The following is a 25,917-nucleotide window of genomic DNA, read 5'->3' on the forward strand; positions in this document are numbered from 1 at the left end:
TTTGGTCATCATTCTCATTAATATGTCGTTTTGGGGTAAACACTTGAATGACCTTTTACTGGTATTCATCTATACTATCTTAAACTGTAATCTATATAATTTATTTAGATCTTACCCCCCCCCCCCAACAAAATTCTTTGCCTCATTATATTTGAAATATTGTTAAGCAGTTAATAGTTATTTGTTGTATTTCAATTGTTATTGCAAAAAATATTTCAATAGTCATATTTGAATTGTTGTCAATAAAATATAACTGTTTAAATGCTCAACAAATTTATAGTATGGAAACAATGTAATAGAACAGACAATGAATGCATACATTGTTTCTTTCTGTAAAAATTCATTTATTGTCTTACAACCGATCATTGTGCATCTTTGTATTTCTGAGCAATGCTTAGTGTCGTTTTGGAACATTTCAATGAGGCTACGGCCTTTGTTGGAATCATCGTCATACTGGCGATATGGGAAATTACAAAACATTTCTTATTTCCCTTACTACCAACTTTTTGGGATATTGATTCTGATCCTGGTTTGGGTCTGAATGCGGAAATACCATCTCCTCCGCCTGTACCACGAGTTGCTGTAGTGCGCTCGTATGCTGTTTATAGATTTTGACAGGCATTGGAGCTGCCGGCTGAACTGGTTCTATTTAAAGCCCAGAAAGCTGCTGTTCCGATTGTGAAATCGCGTATGATATACGCAATGTGCTGCGCGTTGAATTTGCCAGCGCAGTTGGCACCCATTGGAACACCAGTTGTCGAGTCATATGCTGTCTATCAGTTTTGCCTGGCCCTGGACTTGCCTGTAGAATACCGGCAGCGGCAGGATGCAGCTTAGTATCAAAACTGCTGTCGACCATTCGCTGCTACTTTTGACTGCCTTCAACATCCAAATGCAATTAAAAAGAATACCTTTATTAACAGATGCTACTTTTGATTGACTTCAACATCCAGATGCAATTAAAAAGAATGCCTTTATTACCAAATGCTACTTTTGATTGACTTCAACATCCAGATGCAATTAAAAAGAATGCCTTTATTACCAGATGCTACTTTTGATTGACTTCAACATCCAGATGCAGTTAAAAAGAATGCCTTTATTAACAGATGCTACTTTTGACTACCTTCAACATCCAGATACAGTTAGAAAGAATGCCTTTATTACCAGATGCTACTTTTGAATGCCTTCAACATCCAGATGCAGTTAAAAAGAATGCCTTTATTAACAGATGCTACTTTTGATTGCCTTCAACATCCAGATGCAGTTAAAAAGAATGCCTTTATTAACAGATGCTACTTTTGACTGCCTTCAACATCCAGATGCAGTTAGAAAGAATACCTTTATTACCAAATGCTATTTTTGGCTGCCTACAACATCCAGATGTAGTTAAAAAGAATGCCTTTGTTACCAGATGCTACTTAAAATTAATTTTGATTTTCAGAGGTTATTTGAAAAGTTATCGTTAGTAACCAGAGGCTACTTGAAAAATTGTCGTCGATAACCATATGGGTTTTTTAAAGACTGTCGTCAACATCTAGATGCTCTTTCAAAAACTGTCGTCAGCTTCTGAATGGTGTTCCGAAATAAAATTGTTCAATACACCGATGAAGGGTGGGTTGTTGGTTGGGGAACGAGAGTAGCTCACCTAGACGAGGTGTTCCCTGGGCAACGTTGCAGTTCATTTGAACTGCGATGGCTAAGAGGCTACTCAAGCAATAAATATAAATATTTTTTTTTTAATTTTATTTTATTTGGAAATGAGTTTACTTATCTTTTTGTTACTTTTCATTTCTTGAAGATACATACATTTTCGCGCTACAATATTTCGCTGCTTGTATTAGAAATCTGTGCGCACAGTGCATGAATTTATAGATACAACTGCTGGACAGGGGTGGTGGCAGAGGTTTGCCGACGGAGGGGGGAAAGACAAATCTAACAGGAGAGCAAGTACAATTTCTCAAATTTGGATTCAAAATAACTCATAACTAATTTTTACATTTAATTAAAGGAAATTAAATATTGTTTCCCTTCTAAACGTGGATACTAATCCTTTCTCTCATTATTAAAAATTTACAAAATTATTTGCAAAAAAAAAAAAAAAAACCCCACGTTTTCAGTTTTTTTTTTTTTTTTTTTTTACTGACCATCAAAAGATTCTCAATATTTGAGTCTATTTTTTTATGAGACTCTTGATATTTACTCGCTCTGAGGACCAATTTTGGAAAAAAAATATGATTATATTTCATTCTAGATTGTATTATATTGATAGAAACACAGAATACCATATCATGTTAAATGAATAAATGTATACTCTTACCATGGAAGCTATATAAAATGAATGTAGAAACTAAATTCAAAAAGTTTTATAAAAGAAATTTTTTAGGAATCTAAAATAATAAAATAAAAAATATTCGATTCTCTCGCCAAAAATCGATTTTTTTAGCGCAGTTCCCTATATTTCTTTAAATAGCTACATTTCTTTAATATTAAAATTATTATAAATATTTCTTTAACTGCATTTCATGTATATTACAATAATCACAACAAAATTGTAACTATTTTCATTAAATTTCAAATATTTCAATTTCATTTTGTGATCAAATAATGTAATTTCTTTTTCAACATGTTCTTAAATTATTAAGCTTTTACACTTAATTTAGTAAGTTTTTTATAAATCATAAACGAGTAAATTGTAAAAAAAAGCCTATTTTTTAAGACAATATATTTTATTCTTAATAACAAGGCACAGAATTTATTTCATATAGAAAATATATAATATTAATACTACAATGAAAAACTAAAGCTTGATAACTTTATAATGTATAGAAAAGGAAAAGTACGTTTTCACAAGCGGATTCTATTGTATTTAATTTACAAAATAAAACATAAAGTAAAAACCTCAAAAATACAATATTAAAAAACGTTATATGAAAATATGTCCTTTGCATTAAGGTTTCATTTTGTTATTAAATTAATAAAGCCACTAATTAAGAAAATGTAAGATACTAATACTAGCAAGTTATTTTGCATTAGTAAATCATAAAATAGTTTCAAATGTTAAGTACTAGAATAAAAAAATAAAAATACAAAACAACAAATGCCATAAATATTAGTAAATAAACAATCTTTTTATAAATAATAGACATAATTTTAAAAACAGCACCTTTTATATTTAAAATATTAAATTATAATATACATTTGTTTTTTATTTCTGCAATACATACAGTATTCCCGACAGAGTCTGTTTAAAGAATATGAATTCAAATTTTTCTGATAAAAATATTCTGATTGGTGGGAGGGGGAAGAATTAGATATAAGTACAAAAAAAAACATTTAAGATGTTAATTTTTTCAAAATATATACGCATTTACTGGAAATTACCTTATGTAATAATTCATTTTTTTTTCTGAGTGACTACACTTTTCAAAAAATAATTTCAATATTTATATTTGACATAAATATAAGACGTTTACAAATACAGTTCAGTTTTCTAGTGTACGAAAAAAAAAAAATAGAATAGGCACACTTTTTGTGATAAACTGTGTTATCTATGATTCTAGCAGTTTCATTATCACATTATTAGCACACAAGACAAGAATATATGGCAGTAGAAGGCACTGAGTCACAGTTGTCTGTTTCTCGGTCTTTACAAATCGTTACTTTTTTCACTCAAAGAAGAGGCTTCTACAAAAAAAGAAAGAAAAAGTCAACATTAATTTATATTCATTGCAGGGTTTAATAATAAGTTTTTTATTGGTAATAAAAAATATAATTTTCGGCATTAAAAATATACATAAAAAATTTTACACTAATCCATTTTTTTTACTACTGTTAAGAAAAGTATTCTTATCGATTCATAAACAACATGGTTTTAAAAATGAAATATTATGCATTTTGAAACAAACTTTGTTTCAAGAAAGAAAAAAAGAGATTTTAATAAGCTTCAATGTCATCTATCGAAAAAAACTGAACAATGTTTTTTTTAATAGTATCGTTTGTTTTCCCTTGCTGTAAATATTACAAATAGCATGTTTCTTTCAACTAGCTTCTTTTCCTAATGTCCTTCAAACGTTTTGTTATAACAACTTAAAGTCTGTAGTTTAGTTTTATATATATTATTATATATTAGTTTTTTTATATATATAAATTTTAGTCATTTATTACCGACGTTTGATACCACAAAAAGTCACAAAGCTAAAACAGTCCGGAATATTTACCTTTCGATTCGAGCACAATGATTTTAGCAGCGGCAGACGATTCTCCTTCTTCGTTCTTGGCAATGCACCAGTAAGTGGCATCGTCCTCGGGCTGGAGATTCAGCAGCTGAAGCCACGAGGTTATTTCATATTTGCTTGGACCACCACGGGATTGCACGGCTATTTTAGGGTCATCGCCTGTAAAAGAAGTTAAATCACATTATATTTTTAAAGTGTATTTCATAGTCAACATTAAAAATTGCAACACAGGTTATGTTAGAAATACAAGAAGAAAAATGGATGAACTGGAATACAGTAGCAGCTTTGTTGTGAGATACAGGTCTGTTTGTTGAAATATACAGGTGGTAATCAAAATAATGGAAACACCTTAGATTTATAAAGAATCTTTTATTAGTATAGTGTAGAGCCGCTTTTGGCATATAATACAGCTTAGATTCACCTAAGAATTGATTCATACAAGTATTGACTAGTGTTTAGAAGAATATTGTACCATTCTTCCTGGAGATATTGTGAATGCTCTGGGAGAGATGCCGGTGGAGGATATCGATTCCGTATTGAACGCTCAAAATTAGACCATAATGGTTCAATTATATTGAGGTCGGGTGACTGTACGAACCAAGGCAGATGTTTAACTACATCCTCGTGTTCATCAAACCATAATTGGACAAGTTTCACTGTATGGAAAGGTACATTATCATCCTGGAAAATTCCATCTCTTGCAGGAAATAAAGTTTGCATCATAGAATGGACCTGTTCAGCTAAAATTTCTCTAGATTCCCCCCCCCCCCCAATGATCCTTCCTTTCAGGGTTATGTTTGGACCAGCAGAAAACCACGACATGGGTGCTCACATCATGACAAATCTACTTCCATGCTTGATAGTTGGAAGGAGACAATCACGATCATACGCTTGTGCAGATGTCCTTTAAACGTGCACCCGTCCTGTTGTAGGGAAAAGTGTGAAACACGATTCGTCAGACCATATTACTTTCTTCTACTTATCAATCGACCAGGTTTTGTGACACCACTGTCAAGTGGTTTGGGAATTGCTGTTCTGCCTTAAAAGCTCTGTTTATGAAGGTGCCTTCTAACTGTAATCACTGACACTGGAGAATCCAGATGGGTATTGAGCTCTGCGGTTATTTTTGCTGCGGTTGTTCGCTTTTTAGACATTACAATCCGCTTCAATACCCGTCGGTCTTTTTCATTGAGCTCCTCTTTCCGTCCAGCATTTTGCGCTGCCGTGCTTGTCTTGCCGCGCTTTGTGTATGCTGTCATGATTTAGGCACCGTATCTTTAGAAACGCCTAAGAGTTGGGATGTTTCGGTCACACTTGCTGCAGATAGACGGGCTCCTACAATTTGGCCTCTTAGAAAATCGAAGAGGTCCGACATTTTATGCTTTTGAAAAAAATCCAAGAATTACAGTACTTCAATAAAGCTGACACTTACTACAGAATATACACATTGCTATTTATAAAAAAAAACTGGTTGCTATTACTATATTTTAATGCTTACGAAGTGCATTCAAAAATGTCATTTTTATTCACAAGCATTTCCATTATTTTGATAACCACCTGTAATTATTCCACAGAACATTTGAGCTAAAGCGTAGCTCTAACATTTATCACCCTTTCATTTTTTCCAATAAAGTACATTTGGTTAAAAATAGATCTTAGAAGCACAGAGTTAGTCAGACAAAAAAGTATTATCGAATTAAAAAAAAAAAAAAACGGTATAAACAATATACCGCCAAGAAAATAACATCCTTAGAATGGTCGAAACTTTGATCATATATTCGTATAAGAAACTACAGCAACCATAAAAGAGAGACACATAAAGTCATGTCTACTTCATTGAGAGTTTTGAATCACCAAATGAACGAAATAAACATTTCTGACACGTGAGAAGATTATTGTTCAAATGTATAAATAGCAGCAGCTTGTTAATTAGGGCTGCAGAGATGCGCACCATTTGAAATTATTTTTAAAGTTTTTTTAAAGCCTGTTTGGTTATTTTTCAGTATTTAGAGTTCCATGAATTACAAAAATAAATTTAAAAAAATTAAAAACAGAGAAGGAAAAAAGAAATATGAATCAATAAGTAAAAATGCATGTTTATTAATAACCTCCAGAAAACCTCATCGATCACCACGCAATAGCTGAAGGCGAAACCGGAAGAGTTTTCTTACTGAATTTATCAATGCATGCATGGGCTGCTTTGAGAGTAGACTAAACCTGGCGCACGTCCAACTCTAAGAAGCCCCCCTCCCCTTTTTTTTAAAATCAATTTTCAAAAGCAAGAGTTGTTTTTCCTTTCTTGGTTTTCTTTTCGTATTTGTCTCGTTAGACATTATTTGATTCTCTTTTCACTTTCACAGAAACTCATCTGCTTTTATATAAATTCGTTTATCTTAATTAGAAGCCACACAACGGAAAAAAGAAGCTGCGATAATTTTCTAAAATATAATTGAAAATTTCGAACTATTTAAAGCTTTTTTTTTTTTTTTTTTTTTTTTTTTTTCCAGAATTTCATTTTTAATTGTATTTTCTTGAAATTTTTTTTTGCAGCATAGCTGATTTCTGAACTAACAAATCACCATTGTGTGATTGTCAGTTCAGAAACCAGTTTACTCCATAAGAAATAGGTAGGTTCTGTTGACCATAAAAAGAAAGAAAACTGTATGGATAATAATGGAAATTATGTATTAAAATAATTTGAAATGGTTTTTTTTTAAGTAAAAGTAAAATATTTTTGATGTTTAGTGTATTTTTCATACCATAAATTCTTTTCTCTACATTCAGTTTATATTAAACATAAAGAAAGGCAACAGCTTACTAGGAAGAGGTATAGTGTCTCCTTGTCCTCTGTCCACTCTCCATTCGATGGACGGAATGGGCCAACCCATAGCTTCGCAGGACATGGCGACGTGGCCGCCAGTAGTATTAGATACATCTTCAGGTGGAGTGAGGATCTTGGGAGCTGCAAATGCATATTAATAAAATTAAAACGTTCTATTTTCCTTATAGAAAAGATTGTTTTTTTTTTTCGATTTTTGTGATAACTATTACGAAATAATATAATATAATACATTGCAGTACAGTACAGAACAATACAGTATATTACAATACAATATAATAATAAACATAGATTTCGCAAAAGGATTTCGAACAAAAGAAAGTAGAAAGTTGGCTCGTTAAAGTTATATGTCGGATAGAAATGATGCTTGAGAAAAAATTACTTTTTTTTTATTAGTTTTAATTTCAAAAATATAAAATGAAGGTTCATAATTCGAATAAAATTAAATCATACATATTAAGTATATATATTTCATATACATATTTTTCCCGTTTAAAACAATTTTTACGAAAGATTTCTAGAAAAACAACACAATATAAATTTTTAAAAAAGAACAATTTTTGCAAAATAAATTTATCAAAAGTCATTATCTTCAAATCTCCACTAATAATAAAGGAGAATGTATATATCCATCGGCACTCTAGAAGCCAAATTGTTTGACTTAGAAATACCAAATTTGGTGCAAATAAAGGGTAAAATATATATCCAAGAGATTTAAAAAAATTTAATTAGAATTTAAATAAATTAACCAACTAAAAGAGACTGAACTGAAAATTTTCAACTATAACCTCAGAAAATATTACTGCTCAAAAATAATTCTTGCACCATTTTAACATTCAATTTTTTTTCTTTTTAATAATATCAGTTATGATATTGCACAACTTTTATCTTGAATTGTGATACTTTTTTAATACTTTTCAATAATATATTTCATTGTTTCAGTGAAATTCAAATCGCTTTCATTATTTTACCAAATATTTAATCGCTTGATTTTTTTACCCTATTTTTAAAAACAAAATTTTCTATTATAATATCTGTACAGTTTGGTTACAATACGAAAGTAGCAGTATTAAAAAAAATAGAAAATACATGAATCGGATGGCGACGATTTCAACAATACCATGATGCTATGGGACTCGACTCCATTAAGGATATTCATGCACACAATAAATAGAACAGGTGTAAGTTTATTAAAACAAGGCAGTTTTAATATCTGTCACAATGTGATGCTAAAATATATGCTCTGATGTGGAAATCATAAACAAGGTTATGCATTAGAGCAGCGGTTCTTAACCTATGGGTCGCGACCCAAAATTGGGTCGCGAAGCATATTTCTTGGGTCGTGCTGAGTCGAACCAAAAAAGTTAGTAATACAACAAATTTCAGACATTTTAGAAATGACGACTTGAATAAATATCAACAATCGAAAATGAATGTGAACTAACTGAAAAAATTACATGTTTTAAAAATAAACTCAAATTATGGAGAAATAAGGTTGAAATAAAGAAACTTGCCTCATTCCCGACTCTTAATTTACTTGTTGAAGACAATAATATTGATATCACAGATTTTGAAATACAGAAAATTATTATTAATCATTTAGAAAAACTAATAGCAGACTTTGATCGATATTTCCCTGCAGACGATGTTTTCAAATATAATTGGGTTCGAATGCCATTTAATTTTGATGTAAGTGATTTGCATGAGGAATTTGTTAATATTAATCAATTTCAAGAGCAATTAATAGAAATACAAAGTGACCAAGCACCTCGATACAATTTCTACAAAAACACTGAATCTTTGTGCTTTCTGGTTAAAATTAAAAACCGAAAAGCCAATAATTGTTAAAGAAGCCCTAAAAGTATTATTGCCCTTTGCAACAACATATATGTGTGAGGCTGGTTTTTCGGCTCTGTGTGTAATCAAAAACAATTACCGGAACAAGTTAAATCCTGAAATAGATATAAGGTGCTCCTTGACAAGCATTCAACCGAGGTTTGAAGATCTTTCAAAATGTATTCAAGCACAAGGTTCTCATTAAAACTGTATGACTTGCATTTAAAATTTAAAAGACTTAACATATGCATTGATATTTCTTTTTTTTTTTTAGGAATAAGTTAAAATGTCAATTATTTTCAAAAAGTTATAAATATATTTTAATTTGGTCAATAAAAATTATTAAAAACACTTGATTATTAAATAAATTTTCCTTGGATCGAAAAGTACTTTTGTTTATCTTTATTATTAAAAAAATAAATAAAAAAATTGTGAGTTAAAAAAATTTTCATCGTAGGATTGAAGATTTTTTAAAAATACAATCTAAAATAAAGCAATGAAAAAATTTTAACTTTTTTTTTGATCGCGACATGAGCATTTTTCTCAAATTTGGGTAGCGGCTTAAAAAGGTTAAGAACCACTGAATTAGAGATTTAATTAAAATCAAACACAGCCCATATTCCCAATCAGACAGTTGATTGTCGAAGGCGGCCAATAGAAAAATAAATAACAATATTCCATAGAAAAATAAATGACAATATTCCTGAAATAAATGAGACCATCCTCTTTTTATCAAATCTTTTGTAAATAAAATATTTAATATTAGACATCCATCGAAGAAATTTAACACGTCAATTGTCGTGCGAATTGTATTTAACTAGCGCTTTAGTGCTACTCCTAATATGGCAATCAATGCGTTAAATGCATTCGTTCTACTTTTAATGAGTGGAATTTGGCGCTCTGGTCAGAGTATGCGAATAAAAACAAAGGCAAGAAGTGGTTTTTCATAAACACCGTTCAATAACCTTTTGTAACTTTGCCGACAGCCGGTTTTTGTAATGAAATTCTATCGGCAAGACCAGAAAATCAATAATATGTAGACACGGAATTCTTCGAAAAAACAGTCCAAGTTCGCTTGAAGTATTGGTTTTAGAGGTTTTATTTAACTACCACTTTTAAGGAAAATTTAAGAAAATGAAGATTACAGAAAATCTCTATATCTGAAAAAACAATTTCCAACTTATGGGAAAGAAAATATTACTCATAAGAATTCAACAAAGGTGTTACTATTTTTAAAATTTATATGTAACAATAATAATAAAATAAAAAAAATTATTGCTGTATCTAAACAATAAAAACCATTCATCGTGAAAAATTAACTTTTTAAAACGCATTTAAGGACGCCATTCAGATTTATGTTAAAAAAAAATGAATATATTTTAAATTATATTACACAGTTCAGATAATCTTTCAAGAACTTTAAAGTTCACAAAGAAATCAAAAAGAGTAACCCATCTAGTAACGAAGACATGGTAAAAACTGAATGATCAATTAATTGCCACCGATAGAAATAACAGGACTTATAATAATCCATTTCGAATAATCACAAGCAGGTATGTACCCTCATTAGCGAGGGAAATATTAACCAACTTCATTGCCATTATTGCCCTTGCAAAGGAAACTGAGAACCTTCATTCTATTTAAGCTACCTTCTCATCCTCGTATTCGAGGTGGTCTATCGGGCAGAAATTTACAATAAAATAGACATTATTGTTAATTTTGATAATCGTTTCGTTTTTCCATCATAAGGATATTTCTTTTAGTTGATACACATGATAAAATTTCTTAAATAAAGGTTTAAAATAAAAACATTTTCAATAAAAATTAAAAAATAAAAATTTTTACTTCATAAGATATATTTTTCTCCAACGCGAATAAAAGAAACTGCATTAAAATAAATAGTAGTTTTACATTTAAAAAATGCTTCTTTAGTTCCATTTGGAATAGCATATAATTATTTCCAATTCAAAAATATTAACATGAAATTTATAATAAATGACTTAAACAAACTTAGAGCTACATGTGTTATTTTTCGTATATTATCAAAGATTACAATTCTTCACGAATAAATTAATCTATCAGCTTAAGATAAAATTAGATTCCGAAGCCAAAGTCGGAAAGCAAATAATAATATACAATCATGTGTTATTTTTAGAACATTATCAAAAATTATAATTCGACACAAATAAATTAACCAATCGGCTTTAGATAAAATTGGATTCTAAAACTGAAAGCAGAAGCTCTGTGCGAAATTTAAAGCACATTACTATTATTTTTAAATTTTAATTATAAGAAACATTGGTAAAACTTATAATTGTTAAGGAGTAAAAATTAAAATGAGATAAAAAGGTAATTTGATAGTGTTTCTTCCAATTTAACATGGGTTTGTTTATTGGTGATTCGGTTTCCCTTTAGGAGAATTAATCGTGGATTAAATATTTAAGTTTTCTACTGTTCTTGAAGTTTCTAATATCATATGTTTCAGTTTCTTTGAGTGTCCATTGTAATTCTTATCCAATTTTTCAAAAAATATTTTTGAAAAAAAAAAATGTTTCTGAAAATCGCTTATTGTAGTGAGTTGAGGTGTTATTGAATATCATGATTTCTGACCAACCATGATATATTATTAATATGACTGGTTTTTGTTTTGTTCTGTTTCAAATTCTATAATCCAAAGATATTTTTGAAGGAAATAGAAGAAAAAATTTTCATTTTTTTAAAACCAAACTTTTACAAGGGATTTTTTTTTTTTTTTTTTTTTTTTTTAGAATTGATAATTATCTAAATATTAATACATATTCGTGGAAAAAGGGAAAGGAAAAAGATTTGTTCGATTCAAAAATAAAGCTAGTTTTCTTTTTCAAACTTTCGGTTAAGTTGGTTTGATTCACAAATCATACGTTAGCGGCAGATAATTAAAAGATAAAATGATTTCAAAAGAATTAAGAGATAAGCTATTATTTTTCACTCAAGCTTATTTTCCTCTTGTGTCATTCTAAAAAGCAAAATCATGCCAAATATGACAACCCTCCCTTTCACTCTCTGTGCGTAGGTTCAAAGGTTGTTTGTGTTGCCGAAGATCTCGTCTGTTGACGGAGGAAAAAAAAAATCGTTTGCAGTGTGTGAGAACAGGAAGTGTGGGATGCAATCGAATCCTTTTTATTTTGCATCTCCTCTGTCTTTCCGAAAATTCGAATAGAGAGGAAAGGGGATGGAACTGATGCGGTAGAACAAACACGTTCATGTTTGACGTAAATAATAATTATTTTCACACAGTTATTAATTTCATTTCAGAATAAGGTCATTTTAAGAATGATATTTTAACCTACTTCATAAATTATGAATATATGCCTGTATACTTAGATTTAATTGAAGTTTGTGCTTTGAAAAGATTGTTTATTTTTATGCATATTTTATACTCTTCAAAATGTGGCATCAAACAATAATTGAACATTCAGCATTAATTTAGAAACAAATATTAAGAAAAAATAAAACAAATATTAATTAGAAGAGAAAATTAAATAAAACATTATAACGTTACTAGAAAATTTTAATTTGAAATCTGCTATGGAAAAGAAGAATCTGGATTTTAATTTTGAAACGTTAATACTTAAAGTGAATCTTTTGAAATATTGGTTTTAAACTTGAAATTAAACATAAAATTATGGCTGAGGTATTATTTTCGAGTAAAATTTAATAATAAACGGCTGACATTCATTGTAAATACATCATCTGTTATTATTCAAAATAATGAATCGTCATTATTACATTTGCAAAAGTTCCTTAAACGGGTTGATATTTTTCAAAAATGTTAAACGACATTGTGAATGTTCCACACTTAAGCGATCAATATTGTTCGAGTTCTAAAAATTAAAATTTCATTATTTTTAGACCAATCTCAGTTGTTTAAAAGAAAGATTATTTATTCTTTTCTTTAGTAGGATTTTTTTGGAGTGAGTAATTCTACAAAATGGTTAAAACTTTAAATAATAAATTAAAATAGAAATATTAATTCCTTCGTACAAGAAACGTTTTAGATATTTTTTATTTAAAATTAATTTAATTTATACAATTAATCAAAGATAGAAATTTTTTTTAAGTTGATTTAAAAACAGAAACATGAAAGACGTTGCAAGCTTAATTTAATGTCAATTGCCCAAGATATCATCCAACAGAAATTCAATCTTTTTTTTTTATGGAAAATTTTGCTGAGAAGAATTTTTGTATCAGAAAAAAAAAAGTCTCGCTAAAAAAACATTGAAAACACATTTCGTAGAGAAAATAATAGGCTTGAATATTAATGTAAGATTTTTTGGTGAAGGAGATGGGTAAGTGGCAAAAGAGGCAGATCTAATGAAAAATAACTTCTTTTATTAAAATAAATAAAAGAATATCATCACACGCAACAAAAATTTATATGTTGTTTTATATAATAATAAAAAAATTAGGACTATTTTGAAAATCTTTAAAAACTTTATTTTATTTAGGTGTTTGAAGAAAATGGTTTCAAATGTCTCGCTTAATGGAGGTAGGAGGCAAAATAGAAAAACATAATATTTATTTAAAGGTCAATGGTAAATTTATATGTTTCTGGGATTAGATATTATTATTATTTATAGCTCCATTTCGGAGAGTTAAATGGATTTAAGTTTGACAAAAAGGATTAAAAATTCATGTTTATGAAGGAATAAAAAATAAGGATTCAATGATTGCACAAATTTTAAAAAAACTACATGCGAAAATAAATATTTTGAATTATTCTGGAAGTATTTACTAAAAATAGTTCAGAAAGTCTCAACAAACTCCAATTTACATCATATTAATCATACATTCTACAACTCATTTGGAAGTTTCATAGAAAAGAGTTTGCATTTTGATAAATTAGCTAAAAATATCGAATATAATGTGAAAAATATACATCCTTTCTGTACTCTTGCACAAAGTTGTATTCATTTATTAAATAAGAAAAAGATCTGAAGTTCTCTGAAAAATTACTACTTTTGTTGGGGGTTACAGGTTGAATAAGAACATGGAAGTTTCAGTCAGAGGATACTAAATATCACTCAGAAGCCTCAAATTATGATTTTTAACCTTTTATTAACACAAATACTGCATAAATAGTTTGAATTTGTATTTAGTGACAAAAAATAGTTTTACAGTTACAATATTAATTTATTTGCGTTTTACTTTCTGGTCGCTTATTTTTTCATTCGTATACGTAGTGTAGAGAAAGTAGTAATCGTCAAAAAATTCGAACTTGAGATTTTGACGAATCTCCACGTTTTAACCTTTCCTGAGTTCAAAAAAATACATGTTTAGAAAATGTCCGTGTGTCTGTCTATAACTTACAAACGCTTTTAGCAAGACGGAAGAAATTTGGTGCACCGTCTTTACACCAAATTTGCAGATTTCTATTAAATTTTGAGTAAAATCTGATGAGAGGAAATCCGTCAATCCGAATATAAGTTAACACGATAATTACAAAACGAAGAGATCTAGATGAATAAAATTCGGCACACATAGCATCTATAGTATAGACACTTGTCAAATTTTGAGCCAAATCCAACAATGGGATGACTGTTGGACGAGACAATAGAGTCTACCATAGAGCTGATATATATCTCAGCTCTATGGTCTCTACTTTCAAAGATACGTAAACGTGATAGTTAAAAAACACAATGACTTTTTAACTATCGAATTCTGATACATCGAATACATCGAATTTGTGACTACAAGTGTAATTTTGTGCAAAACTTTCGTTTCAATCGGTTGAGAAAAGCTTGCCTAAAACACAAACTCGATTTTTGGATACTATTAACGCATTCCAGGGAGTAATCACCAAATAACTCGCCAAGGATGACACAGATTCAGTAAAAATGCTAAATTCAAGCCAAAGATTAATATTTCGTAATTATTGTATGCCAATGCCATATCAGGCGTTCTTTGCCATGACAAGTTTAATAGAGAGTATGCGAGAAAGTTTTGGAGAGACCACTCCCGCTGATTTAATACTTGGAGAGTTGTGAATCTAATCCCATGATCCCAAGTTATATGGCAAAAATGTAACGAAAAAAAAAAAGTAGAAATAGTTCTTTTCAAATAATTTTATATTTGAAGAGAACTCAATTTTGAAACAAACAATACCGAAACTTAGTGAATTTTTATGCTTGCTTTTAAATTCCATTTATATATATAAATGACACTTAATTGAATAAATTACGGTTATACAATCAAACCTTTTACTGTTAATATTATGATTGGTGGACTTTATTCCATACTCGCGATAATCATTTTTTAAAAAAATTTGATGTAAATTACGAGTTAAATATTTGTACATTTTCTTACTATGGCATATTTAAAACATTTTAATTACAATCCTTGACAAAAAATTACCGAAAATTTTCAATTATAACTACGCTGACACGTGACGTTTCGACTATTCCATATAAAAAAAGATTGAAATAGAAAATAAAAAGTTTTTACGTAGATACGATTTTCTACGAACTCATTGCTGATTCAGAAAAAAACATTACAGGTTTAATAATGCCAATTTCCATTTATTTCTAAGAATTAAAAATGCTCGTTTGGATCTCTCTTTTTTTTTTTTAAATAATTGTAAACAAAATTTACCCTTGAGATTTAATGGATTTCTGCGTATTAGATCTCTATACTTCCGCAAACGATATTTGAAATTAAAATAGAATTCGACTCATTCTGATTGACAATTATCGTCAAGATAGATTGAAATAGAAAATAAAAAGTTTTTACGGTAGACAACATTTTCTACGAATTCACTGCAGATTCAGAAAAACATTACAAGTATAATAATGTCAAATTCTATTCTGTTTTAAGAATTAAAAATGATCGTTTGGGTCTTTGAAATAATAGTACAAAAAATTCACCCTTGAGATTTAATGGATTTCCGCGCATTAAGAGCTCTATACTTCCGCAAACGATATTTGAAATTAAAATAGAACTCCACTCATTCTGATTGATAATTATCCGAATGGCTTTGAAAAAGAAAAAGAATAGAATTCGAATCGAATGACAAAAAGAGTAAATACAGAGAAACAACTTGATTGATAAGTTCAAATCGTGAAATCTTAATACTCATATAAATATGCGAAAAGAAAACAATACTGTTTTGTATTAAATTAATAAGTTATTTAGAAAATTTCGTTTTTTTAAGATGTAACATTTTTTGCAGATATTCAGTTATCCAGAAGGGACTAATTAATTCGAATAATGTCTACTGTATGTCTGCTCTTTTGCATGTGAGTATATCAAAGTGCAATGGCTGTATAAATGAAAGTAGACACGTGATCTTTACAAAAAAAATTATAGATTAATATCCAATTTAGTACAAGATTAATGGAAGAGAATCGAATGCAATAATAATTCAATGGGCTCAATGAATGAAATTTAGCAGATAGGTTTTGCAAGAAGGTTTATAGGTCTATATCCATTTTTTGACAAAAACCAATGACGGAAAGAGGAATTAATGCATTAAGTGTAGCAAAATAAAATCCGAGATTGAATTTTCGAGCATTTATGCCCTAGCGAATATAGTCTGTTTTCAATTTTACTGGGCGATTCGCATGAATTATTGGAATTTCGGGGGAGGGTGGAGAAAGAAAGAATTCATTCCACTAAATAATAAGAATTTTCTGTTTCTTTTCCAAGAAAATTTCACACAAAACGAAAAGCATTTTTACAATGCTTCCAAATTAAATATTTAGTCAGATGAAACACATGTGTGACAAGCACATAAGTTTTAATTTGAAAAAAAGCAGATGTCCACAAAAGTTTCCAAAAATAGTACAAAAGCAGAATTTAGTAACTAGTCTAAATACGAGTCTTTCCTCTGTTACAGGTTTCGAAAGCTTTTACGATCGCGTGTTCCTGGCTAATAGCCAGAAGAAAGATAGTCTTGGTTCAGAAATCGACTATCGCCACTCTCAGATACGTGTTTATTTATCACTTATCTTCCACGCGCTTATCATCTTTAAACTCATTTTAATAAAAAAAAAGGTAATGAAACTTTCAATGACCATCTGCTGACAGGTTCCCTTAGATCATTATCTATGAATGATATATCAAAGGCTACAAACAAAATAACTTTCTAGCTCCTTTTTTTATCCGGATGCAGACAGAAAGATAATAAAAATAATGACTTGATCAAAGAAAATCTTTAAGAACAGTTTCAGTGTTTTTTAAAATGCACTCGTGAGAAATAATAGAGGACATATCAAAAGTCTTCACCCCAATTCAAGATTAAAATTTTAGAAACTTTACTCTGCAAATGGATAAATGATTAATAATATTCTCAGATTATAATCGAATTTGGACATGATAGATTTAACATGGTGCACAGAGACAGCACAGCACACAATTATTCGGTAATAACATATTTTCCGTGGCAGCAAACGTCATATCTGACGTCATTCCATTTATGACAGTTAAAATTCAAATTTCGAGTCCGTGCAGTTTTGCTGGCAAGGGCAAAAGAATTCTTAAAACACAAGGCCCTTCCCCATCCAAGGTCAACAAGAATGTAACCGGGCCCTGGTACAAAATTCTAATATATGAAAACTCCACACTGCTAATGGGGTTCCCCAAGCAAATATGACCGTAGTGACTAATCAATGAATGGAAATCTTTTTTTTGGGGGGGGGGTCAGTTGTCCGGTGACGTCATGCGTTGCTGTGAAAATCTTTCTACCTACCTTTTGTAATTTCGATTAATAAAATGCGAATAATTCAGTTTTATATTCATGGAAAATATGCATAAAAATGTATTTCAATTCATGACGGATATCATTTGCCATTATATCATGAATAAAAATAAAATACGTCTAGAAATAAGGGAATTTTTTCCCCCTTGTTCGGGCCAGTAGCTCACCACCCGCACCGGGATTTTGACTTCTCTACCCCCTTTCTCTCGGAAAGGCTGTCCTTCCACCAAAAAATATCTAGAACCAGAAAAGAAACGAATTGACTACAAACAAAGTGCCTAGTATTTTGATACAGACTTAGCAAGTTCGATCCAATGAATACGGAAGACGATCAAGAATCGACAGAAGCTCAATTCCAAATGTGCGATGAATATTTCGACGGTCTTCTCTTTTCATAAATAGGTAGATAGTTTATCTATGATTTAATATGGGTGCGAATTATTCTCTGGCTCTGACGAGATGGCTTCTAACCACCGACCTCAAATAGCTAAGTAGATTATCACAGAAGAAAATCCCAATACAGATAGCAGATCGGGGAGAAATAAAAGGATTGTAATTAAAATGATTATGTTGATGTCACTTGATTTATTAAAGTAGGTCGTCTGCCGCATGCTATGACGTTTAACTTCAAAGCCATCTTTCATCAGAGCCAGGAAATACGACATTTTGAAAATGGATTAAAACTTTTGATATATCTTGTTAGTCTACATTAATCTTTTCATTTCAGTATTGCGTATTTAGAAGTAAAGTGTCAAATAAAGATCATAGTTTAATCACTAAAGGTGACTATTAAGTGATGCAAATTACGAATTTTGAATATAAACATAGCAATTTCGTCATATTGTACAGTTAGTTTTACTGCACAACTAGTAAAAATAAAAGAAAAGTAGTTTTATAATCAATAAAAGTTGCTATTTGCACAATCAAAATCGACCCACAAGAAGAATCTTCTAAAAATCTATCCATTAATATTAAAAATTAGACAGTTTAAAAATCTGTTATAAATGAATCATAATTCATCGGATGATAATAAATATTCATCACATTATTCATTATTGTTCTCTGATATTGCTTACATGTTTTCTGGAGTGCGTCTCTCAGCACCTTGGGAAGTTCCGCATTCAATTTTTAAAAAAAATTCCACAGCGAGAAATAAAATAAGAATCTAAAATTCCATTTGTTACTTCTTAATTTGCGAAGACAGGTTTTATGTAGTTGGTTACAAAATTTACGTGTCGTTAGAAAATCAACAAGGAAACAAAAATTAGACTAAATGTTTTCAGTTTAAAACTACAATTAGGGACAACGTCAAAAAATCACAGATTGAACCATCCTTTTGATTACTATAAAGGGTGATCCGTAAAATCCTTTAAAGTCTTTTAAAATCAAAACGTCCTATGCTGAATTTATTGAGACAAGTCACAGTGCCCCTAGCAGCGAAATAAGGAAATTACAACAAATAACTAAAAAAATAAAGGTCAAAAAGTACAGTTAGAAAAATGTAAGCTATAACGTAAATAAAAACAGTGGGGAAATTTCTTGGAGTTACATCTAAAATTGGCAATTGCAATTAAGTTAGGATTGCAAATATCCAATTAAAATTGGATATTTGCAATTAAGCTTAGGAAGTTTCCGTGACTAGAAAGAGGATTCATCTTAAATTTTAGTTTTGAGTTAAAAGATTTTAAAAGGACTTTACCGACCACTTTGTATATATTAATATTTTTCAACATATTCTTATGTGACCTAATTTTTTTTATTTCACATAAAGTTAGTTTCATTTATTTTTACTTCATATAATTAAAAATTCATGATTACTTTGCGAAATATATTTAGTATTTTACACAGGTCGTCTTACTAAAATCTGAATTGATCAAGGATATCGAAATCTGAAAAAAAGTTGGGAATTACTGAATTAACTTACAAAAACAATGACTCTTCAATTAGTAAAAAACTTGGAGAGGGGATGATGAGGCAAAAAATATGAGCAGAATTAACTTATAAAACCGAAACATCTAATATTCTTTCTTACGCTGTCGTTTTACAGTTAAAATTACTACAAGAGATATGCAAAAGTAGTTTAATTAAAAAAAAACTAAGAAAATTAAAAAATTAAAAACTAGTAACAATAATCATACACCTACCAATATTGTTTATAAAACTATACTTGATTTATATAAAAATATTAATAATCTCTGATAAAAAAATTAAATAAAAGGAATGAAACTTTCACTTTAGAAATTTCATGTAAATGCGATGAATATTTCTCAGAATACGGAAAAATGTACATTCCTTTCAAATCAATAGTTTTTATGAGAAATTTCGAGTTAATTTTCTTTCTTTTTTTTTTTCTTTTCTTTCAAAAATTTTTGATTAATCTGATAATTTAGTATATTATTATTATTATTATATTGGCATTTGAATGCTTTTATAAATTACCGTTTAGTTAGAATTATTTCATAATATTATAGGATTACGAATTCATTTAAAATCACTACGTCACTAAAATATTTTCCTGTAAGCAGAATAACAATGGAAACTGAAATGGCAACTCTTTTGATGCATGATCCGCAGAATTGATTAGTTCTCGAAATAGCTTAGATCGGCGAAAACGAACGAATTAAGTTTGTTTCGTTCGAAAATATACAATAGGCCTTGATCATGAGAAATGATTAAACAGCACATAAATGATAAATACGATTAAAAAGACGTGAAGCTATGTTCCGATTTTAAGAAGCTGCCATATACTTTAAATAACTTTTAACATTAATATATTTAATTGCGAAACTTGTAAAATTTAAATAAGAGCGAAATCTTAAATTAAAATAGGAATATAAAAACTATTTAGAATCATTGATTTATATCAACACGATGATAGTGAATGTGCTGATGATGACATTAAATAGATTAATTTTAGTCTGAAAAGGGAATCTTTTTTTTTTTTTTGGTCATTAATTGTATATGAGTTTTGGCAAAAAAAAAAAAAAGTACTTCAAAGCAAGATAAAAAATATATATATATATATAATTCCTTATTATCTATTGTATTTTATTCAACATATATAAGGAACTCTTTTTACGAAAATGGGACCTAAAAATAGGGAAGGGTCTTATATTTGGATTGTATTCAAGATATTAACTAATTATTTAATTTTTCGAAATTCAGATGTTCATAGCAATAAGTAGATGGAATGAGGACGATTCAATTCTATGATGTAAATGATTTTGATGACAACATTAAATTAGTTCAATGTAACTTACTGTGATGCGCCAGATAAAACTAAAGCGACGGTAACGCACATGTGATTTTTAAGAAGTACTTGGGCTTTTAATATGTAACCTCCGACCTTCACAAAAAATTTTAAATCAGCGAAATAAATTATTTTGTTATTAATTAATTGAAATTAATGCGGGAATCGATTATTTGTATTATAAAAAAATCTTGTTTGATATATCCTAAAGCATATCTTTGATGAAATCTCCCCCCCCCCCAAATTTTAAGCTTAAATTAACAGTTTTCTTACTCATGTAATATTAAAGCCCAAAAAAATAGGGAATTGAAGAGGGAATTAAGAGGGAAAAATAGAGAATTAAATACTCAGGGTAATTAAGAAAAGTATGCGTAATGATGACACAAATTTTTTATTAAAATAATAATAAATATTTTATTATTATTACTTTTTTTTCTAACTCATTGTCACCTTATAAAAAAATATTTTTTTATATCCTAAAAAAAAAGTCCTTGTTGGAAATTGTTTTTTAAATCCAAAAAAAATCAAACAAATTCTTATATTCGTAAAAATATGGAATGTAATAGGTGGAAAACAACGGAAATAACATTTATAATAGTTAAGAAAAGTAAGATAAAAGTTATAAGTTGTCGATAAGAATTATGTTGATTAGAAGTTTTTAACAAAGGGAAACTAAACATCAGTCCCTTTTTTCCCTAACACTTTGCACGCTTTTGAAAAAAATATCTGTATTTATCAGTACTTCAAATCAAAAATAGTAAAACAGTTTTGTACAAAATTTTTTATTATTCTCTAATTGTAATTCATTTTTAAAAATGATTTTAAATATCGGGGGGGGGGGGTTCCATAGCGAGCAATTTTTTGTCATAGCGAAATCCAATGCGACGATATTTACATTTTTGTATGTATATTTTCGTTGTTTTAATTATGAATTAACTTTAAAAAATTATATTAATACGGGTGAATCAAATATAAACCACTATCATATTACGGCATCTTACACTATTGACAAGAATATCTAATTATTTTTTTTAATCTCTAAATAGCAATTTTTTTTAGTAAATACGTAAAAAAAAAAAAAAAAAACATAAATCTATAGTTTACCCATTAAAGGAAAGTGTTAGTTTAGTGATAGTTTACCTATTAAAGGAATCATCCTGAATAAAACGAAAATCAGTTGCTTCTCGCTAACTGACGGAATAATCACAAAAATGTTTTAAATCAATTTATGTATTTATAAGCCCGCTTTGGCAACCAGCCGTTCACCGGGATTGATAGCTGCTAAAATTTTTAATTGAATATTTTATGCAATTTTGTCTTAATAGCTTTTTTAACAAAATATTTTAAAGCTTCAGCTTTTGATGGTTATATAATTCATGCTATTTTAAAAACCTTACATTATTCTGTTTACTTTACTACATTTTTACCTTATTTTCTGTCAATTTCCGTACAATTCGTAAAATATAGAAATATTCTGCAAAATCTAACCTTTTGAATAGAATAATCTAATTTCCAATTTAAAACAACTTAAAATTTAGTATTTTCTTTGTGTTAATACTAATTTCAATTTATATCTTTAACAGAATTTAATAAATATCCTTTCTTAGAATTTAATAAATATATCGTATGATTTCCTGAAATTTGCTGAAAATGATTTGTGTTATTGACAGAAGTTTAATTTTGCAATTTTGCACGTTTCATTATTTTTTTATATTAATATTAATAGTCATTCGAATTATAAAACAAAAACTAAAAAATATCTACCTTTAATAGTGATATTTATCAAAACTTTAATATTCTTCCAGAATTCCTATATTATCATTTGAGATTCTTATAATAATTGTTCAGAATTTTAACATATCTTTATATTCTTGTTGGAAAATATGCTTAAAATATTTCGAAAATATTGATTAAATATAGAAAAATTTATGCAATATAAAAATTGAAATAATTGAAAACATAATTTTTTTAATTTTAAAATTATATAAAATCTATTTTTGTGCTACAATATATTTTTAGTAGTTTTTGTGAAAAAACTCCATGATTTCTTTTAAGTTTTTTTTTAATTAAAAAATTTAAAAAAAAATCACTCCGAAATGCACTCTCCCATTTTTCAAAGTATATATGCGCCAATTTTGCTACCTCAAAATCAAACGGTCTAGTTTATAAAGAGCCAACAACATTTAACCTTTATTATGAATAAAGCAAAAATTTTGAAAGAAAAGAAGAAACCTCACAGCCAATAAGCAAACAAAGCTGAAGGTACAACTAGAAATTTTATAGAAATTTAAATGTCTGTTTAATTTTTCCTATTTATTACCTCATTCCTGCTTATTTCTCAGTTTATGAAGCATTCTAGTATCCATAATTTTTTTCTATCAAACGATATTGATTGCCTCGTCTCTATTCGAACGATATTAATTACTTTTCATTGCTGGTAGATTCCAATCGGAATATTCCTCATTACAAACATTCGTGGACGAGTTTGTTTAATACGTCTGCTTTGGTAGATATCATTCATCGCGGTAATACATTTAAATAATTCCTATTTCCCAATGGCCTGTCTAGACTTTAAAACCAACAGATCACGGTTTTATTTATTATGATTTATGAGATTCACTAACGAAATGGGAGACTTTTTTTAGAAGCATAATCATAAAAAAAAATGGCATAAGATGAGTTTTTTGAATAAAAAAACTATGAATTATAGTGTACTGAAAAACACATATACTGGTATGTATTCTTATGTTTAAAAGAGGATAATTAGCATTTTAAATATAAAAACTATTTTTATCGATTATTTATAAATTTAAAAATTATTCTGATCGATGTATAGATTATTTATGGAGTTATTTATAGATTATTTATGGAGTCTATTATTTTGATTGGTGTATAGATTATTTATAACGTTATAGATTATTTTTATCGAATTACATTATTTATAACGTTATAGATTATTTTGATTGAATTACATTATTTATAACGTTATAGATTATTTTGATTGAATTACATAATTTATAACGTTATAGATTATTTTGATTGAATTACATAATTTATAACGTTATAGATTATTTTGATCGAATTAGATTATTTTTATCTAACTAAATTTAAACGAATAAGAATTTTCTTTCAATAATATCTTAAAAATCATTATCGATCAATAAATGTGGTTTTTATTTTCTTAAATTAAACCAGATTTTTAACTTAAAAATGAAGATTTTAATAATAACAGATTCTTTCAATAGTTTTTGGTTTCAATTTAAAATTAATATGAAAACTCTTTTTACTAAATTTCTAATATACTTATTTTCAAAACAACAAAAATTTCAACTAAAACATCAGAAAATTTAAAACAAGAAAAACCAAACACGTTCACAAACAGTAAAAAGAGAAGGAGAGATAGTGAGAGAGAAAAGAAATAAACAACGGAAAAAAGAAAAAAATGACTAGCAAAACTACAATCTAGTTCTTTTTATAATAATATTTTTCGAATTACACGAGAACCGTTTATATCTTACGAAATCGTGATATTAATTTATTATTCACAATTATTATTAATTATGTTATACTGAATAAAAAACAGAGAAATTATTTAAGGCAACAAATAATAAATATCTATTTAAAGTAACATATAAGAAAACTTTTTTTTTTTTATCTTTAGACTTACCGCTAACACATGGTCCTTTATGGACAGCTTGAAGCCCGTTTCTTTGAGAATATCGAGCCTCGGTCAGTTTGCATTCATTGTCATAGGTTTTTCCATCACTGCCACAAAAGGCTTCGGTCTTCACACAGACGCACTGGGCCTCGGGTGGGTCACCGGGGGCCAAATCCGTGCGGGGACGGCATTCCATGTGCTCTCCGCAGGGCCCATAGCCCCTATTCCTGTACGGGATGGGTAGAGAGTCCCCATCGCACAGCTCTCCCTCTCGCCGGCCGCAGACGTAGCAACAGCCGCATAAATCCTTCACCAATCCAGCTAAACATTCCTCACCTGGTGGAACACATTTTTCTGACTCGCATTTACCACATTCACGTTTGGTTTCGGCCTGGGCTTGGACCAGAACCAGAGCCAAAAGTGTGATTTTTAACCACATTTTGAATCGATGTTAGCTAACTTCAGCGAATAAAAAAGTTGGAACTCTGACGAGATACCCAACCCAGTTTGGTTATGTGACATAAACAGGGTTGCTGGAGTGTGTGCAGTTTTTTTCGCCAATGGATTATTTTTTCGCCAACATTATCAAAGGCTTCTATTCATAACTTTTGAGGAGTTTTTCTTTCTTTTTTTCTCCTCGCCAAGGCTGTTGCTGTTCAGTGTTATGATTTCAAGGAAAGACATTTTGCAGTGATCATTAGTGGATGTGATGAATCATGAATAAAGCAAAATTAATTTTTTAAAAATTTGTTTTGGATTTGGAGGCACATGCGCTCTTTAATATAAATAAAAAATAACTTAAATAAATTTTCAAAAAAAAAAAAAAAAGCAAAGATGATGGTATTTGTGCAAGAAGCCTAAAAATTACCAACTACTGAATGACTTTCATTTTTCGCTTTTTGAAAAAATTAAAGACATTTTAATTCTTAACAATAATATGACCTTTTCGTTTCAGTATATGTAAATAAATATTAATGCAATTTTTTTTGTGTGTGTTTTAAATCATTGAATGACATTACATAGTACACATGACACACATTTACTTGGGTCATTAACATGAACCAAGTAAAAACAATCTCTAAGCATATTTTAATAATTTTATTGATTAAAATAAATTATGTTACATTTTCAATATCTTGATGGGGGGTAAGCAATCTTCGGAAACATTTATTATACGTGTCTAAATGAATTTTAGTTTGTTTATTAATTTTTGGTTACTAAGAATCTTAATAAAAATAAAAATCATTGTGGCCATGTATGTATATATGTGTGCATTTCCACATCTCCTGAACGACTGGATCAATTTCAAACAAATTTCATCTTTAGGACAATTTAGGAGTAAATTATTTTGCTAGAAATATTTTT

At 29.0% G+C, this 25,917-nt stretch overlaps 1 protein-coding gene across 1 annotated transcript; it reads right to left on the reverse strand.

Annotated features, from left to right (window-relative positions):
• Positions 1 to 3,503: 3,503 nt before the first annotated feature.
• On the reverse strand, positions 3,504 to 25,067 carry LOC129989360 (insulin-like growth factor-binding protein-related protein 1). The gene is made up of 4 exons (XM_056097850.1): positions 24,562 to 25,067; positions 7,054 to 7,197; positions 4,218 to 4,394; positions 3,504 to 3,684 (listed from the first exon to the last, which is right to left on the reverse strand). The coding sequence occupies exons 1-4, from the start codon at positions 24,989 to 24,991 to the stop codon at positions 3,647 to 3,649; spliced, it is 789 nt and encodes a 262-aa protein (XP_055953825.1). The 5' UTR covers positions 24,992 to 25,067; the 3' UTR covers positions 3,504 to 3,646.
• Between the last annotated feature and the right edge of the window lie 850 nt (positions 25,068 to 25,917).

Source organism: Argiope bruennichi, chromosome 10, assembly GCF_947563725.1.
Source record: "Argiope bruennichi chromosome 10, qqArgBrue1.1, whole genome shotgun sequence".
Taxonomy (NCBI): domain Eukaryota; kingdom Metazoa; phylum Arthropoda; class Arachnida; order Araneae; family Araneidae; genus Argiope; species Argiope bruennichi.

Bases quoted from the DNA above. Each gene is read 5' to 3' on its own strand.
- LOC129989360 (XM_056097850.1), bottom strand. From the start codon at position 24,991: ATGTGGTTAAAAATCACACTTTTGGCTCTGGTTCTGGTCCAAGCCCAG. The intron at 7,198-24,561 runs GTAAGTCTAAAG...ATGCATTTGCAG, and splicing joins TAAAGGACCATGTGTTAGCG to CTCCCAAGATCCTCACTCCA. The intron at 4,395-7,053 runs GTAAGCTGTTGC...CTTCTTTTACAG, and splicing joins AGACACTATACCTCTTCCTA to GCGATGACCCTAAAATAGCC.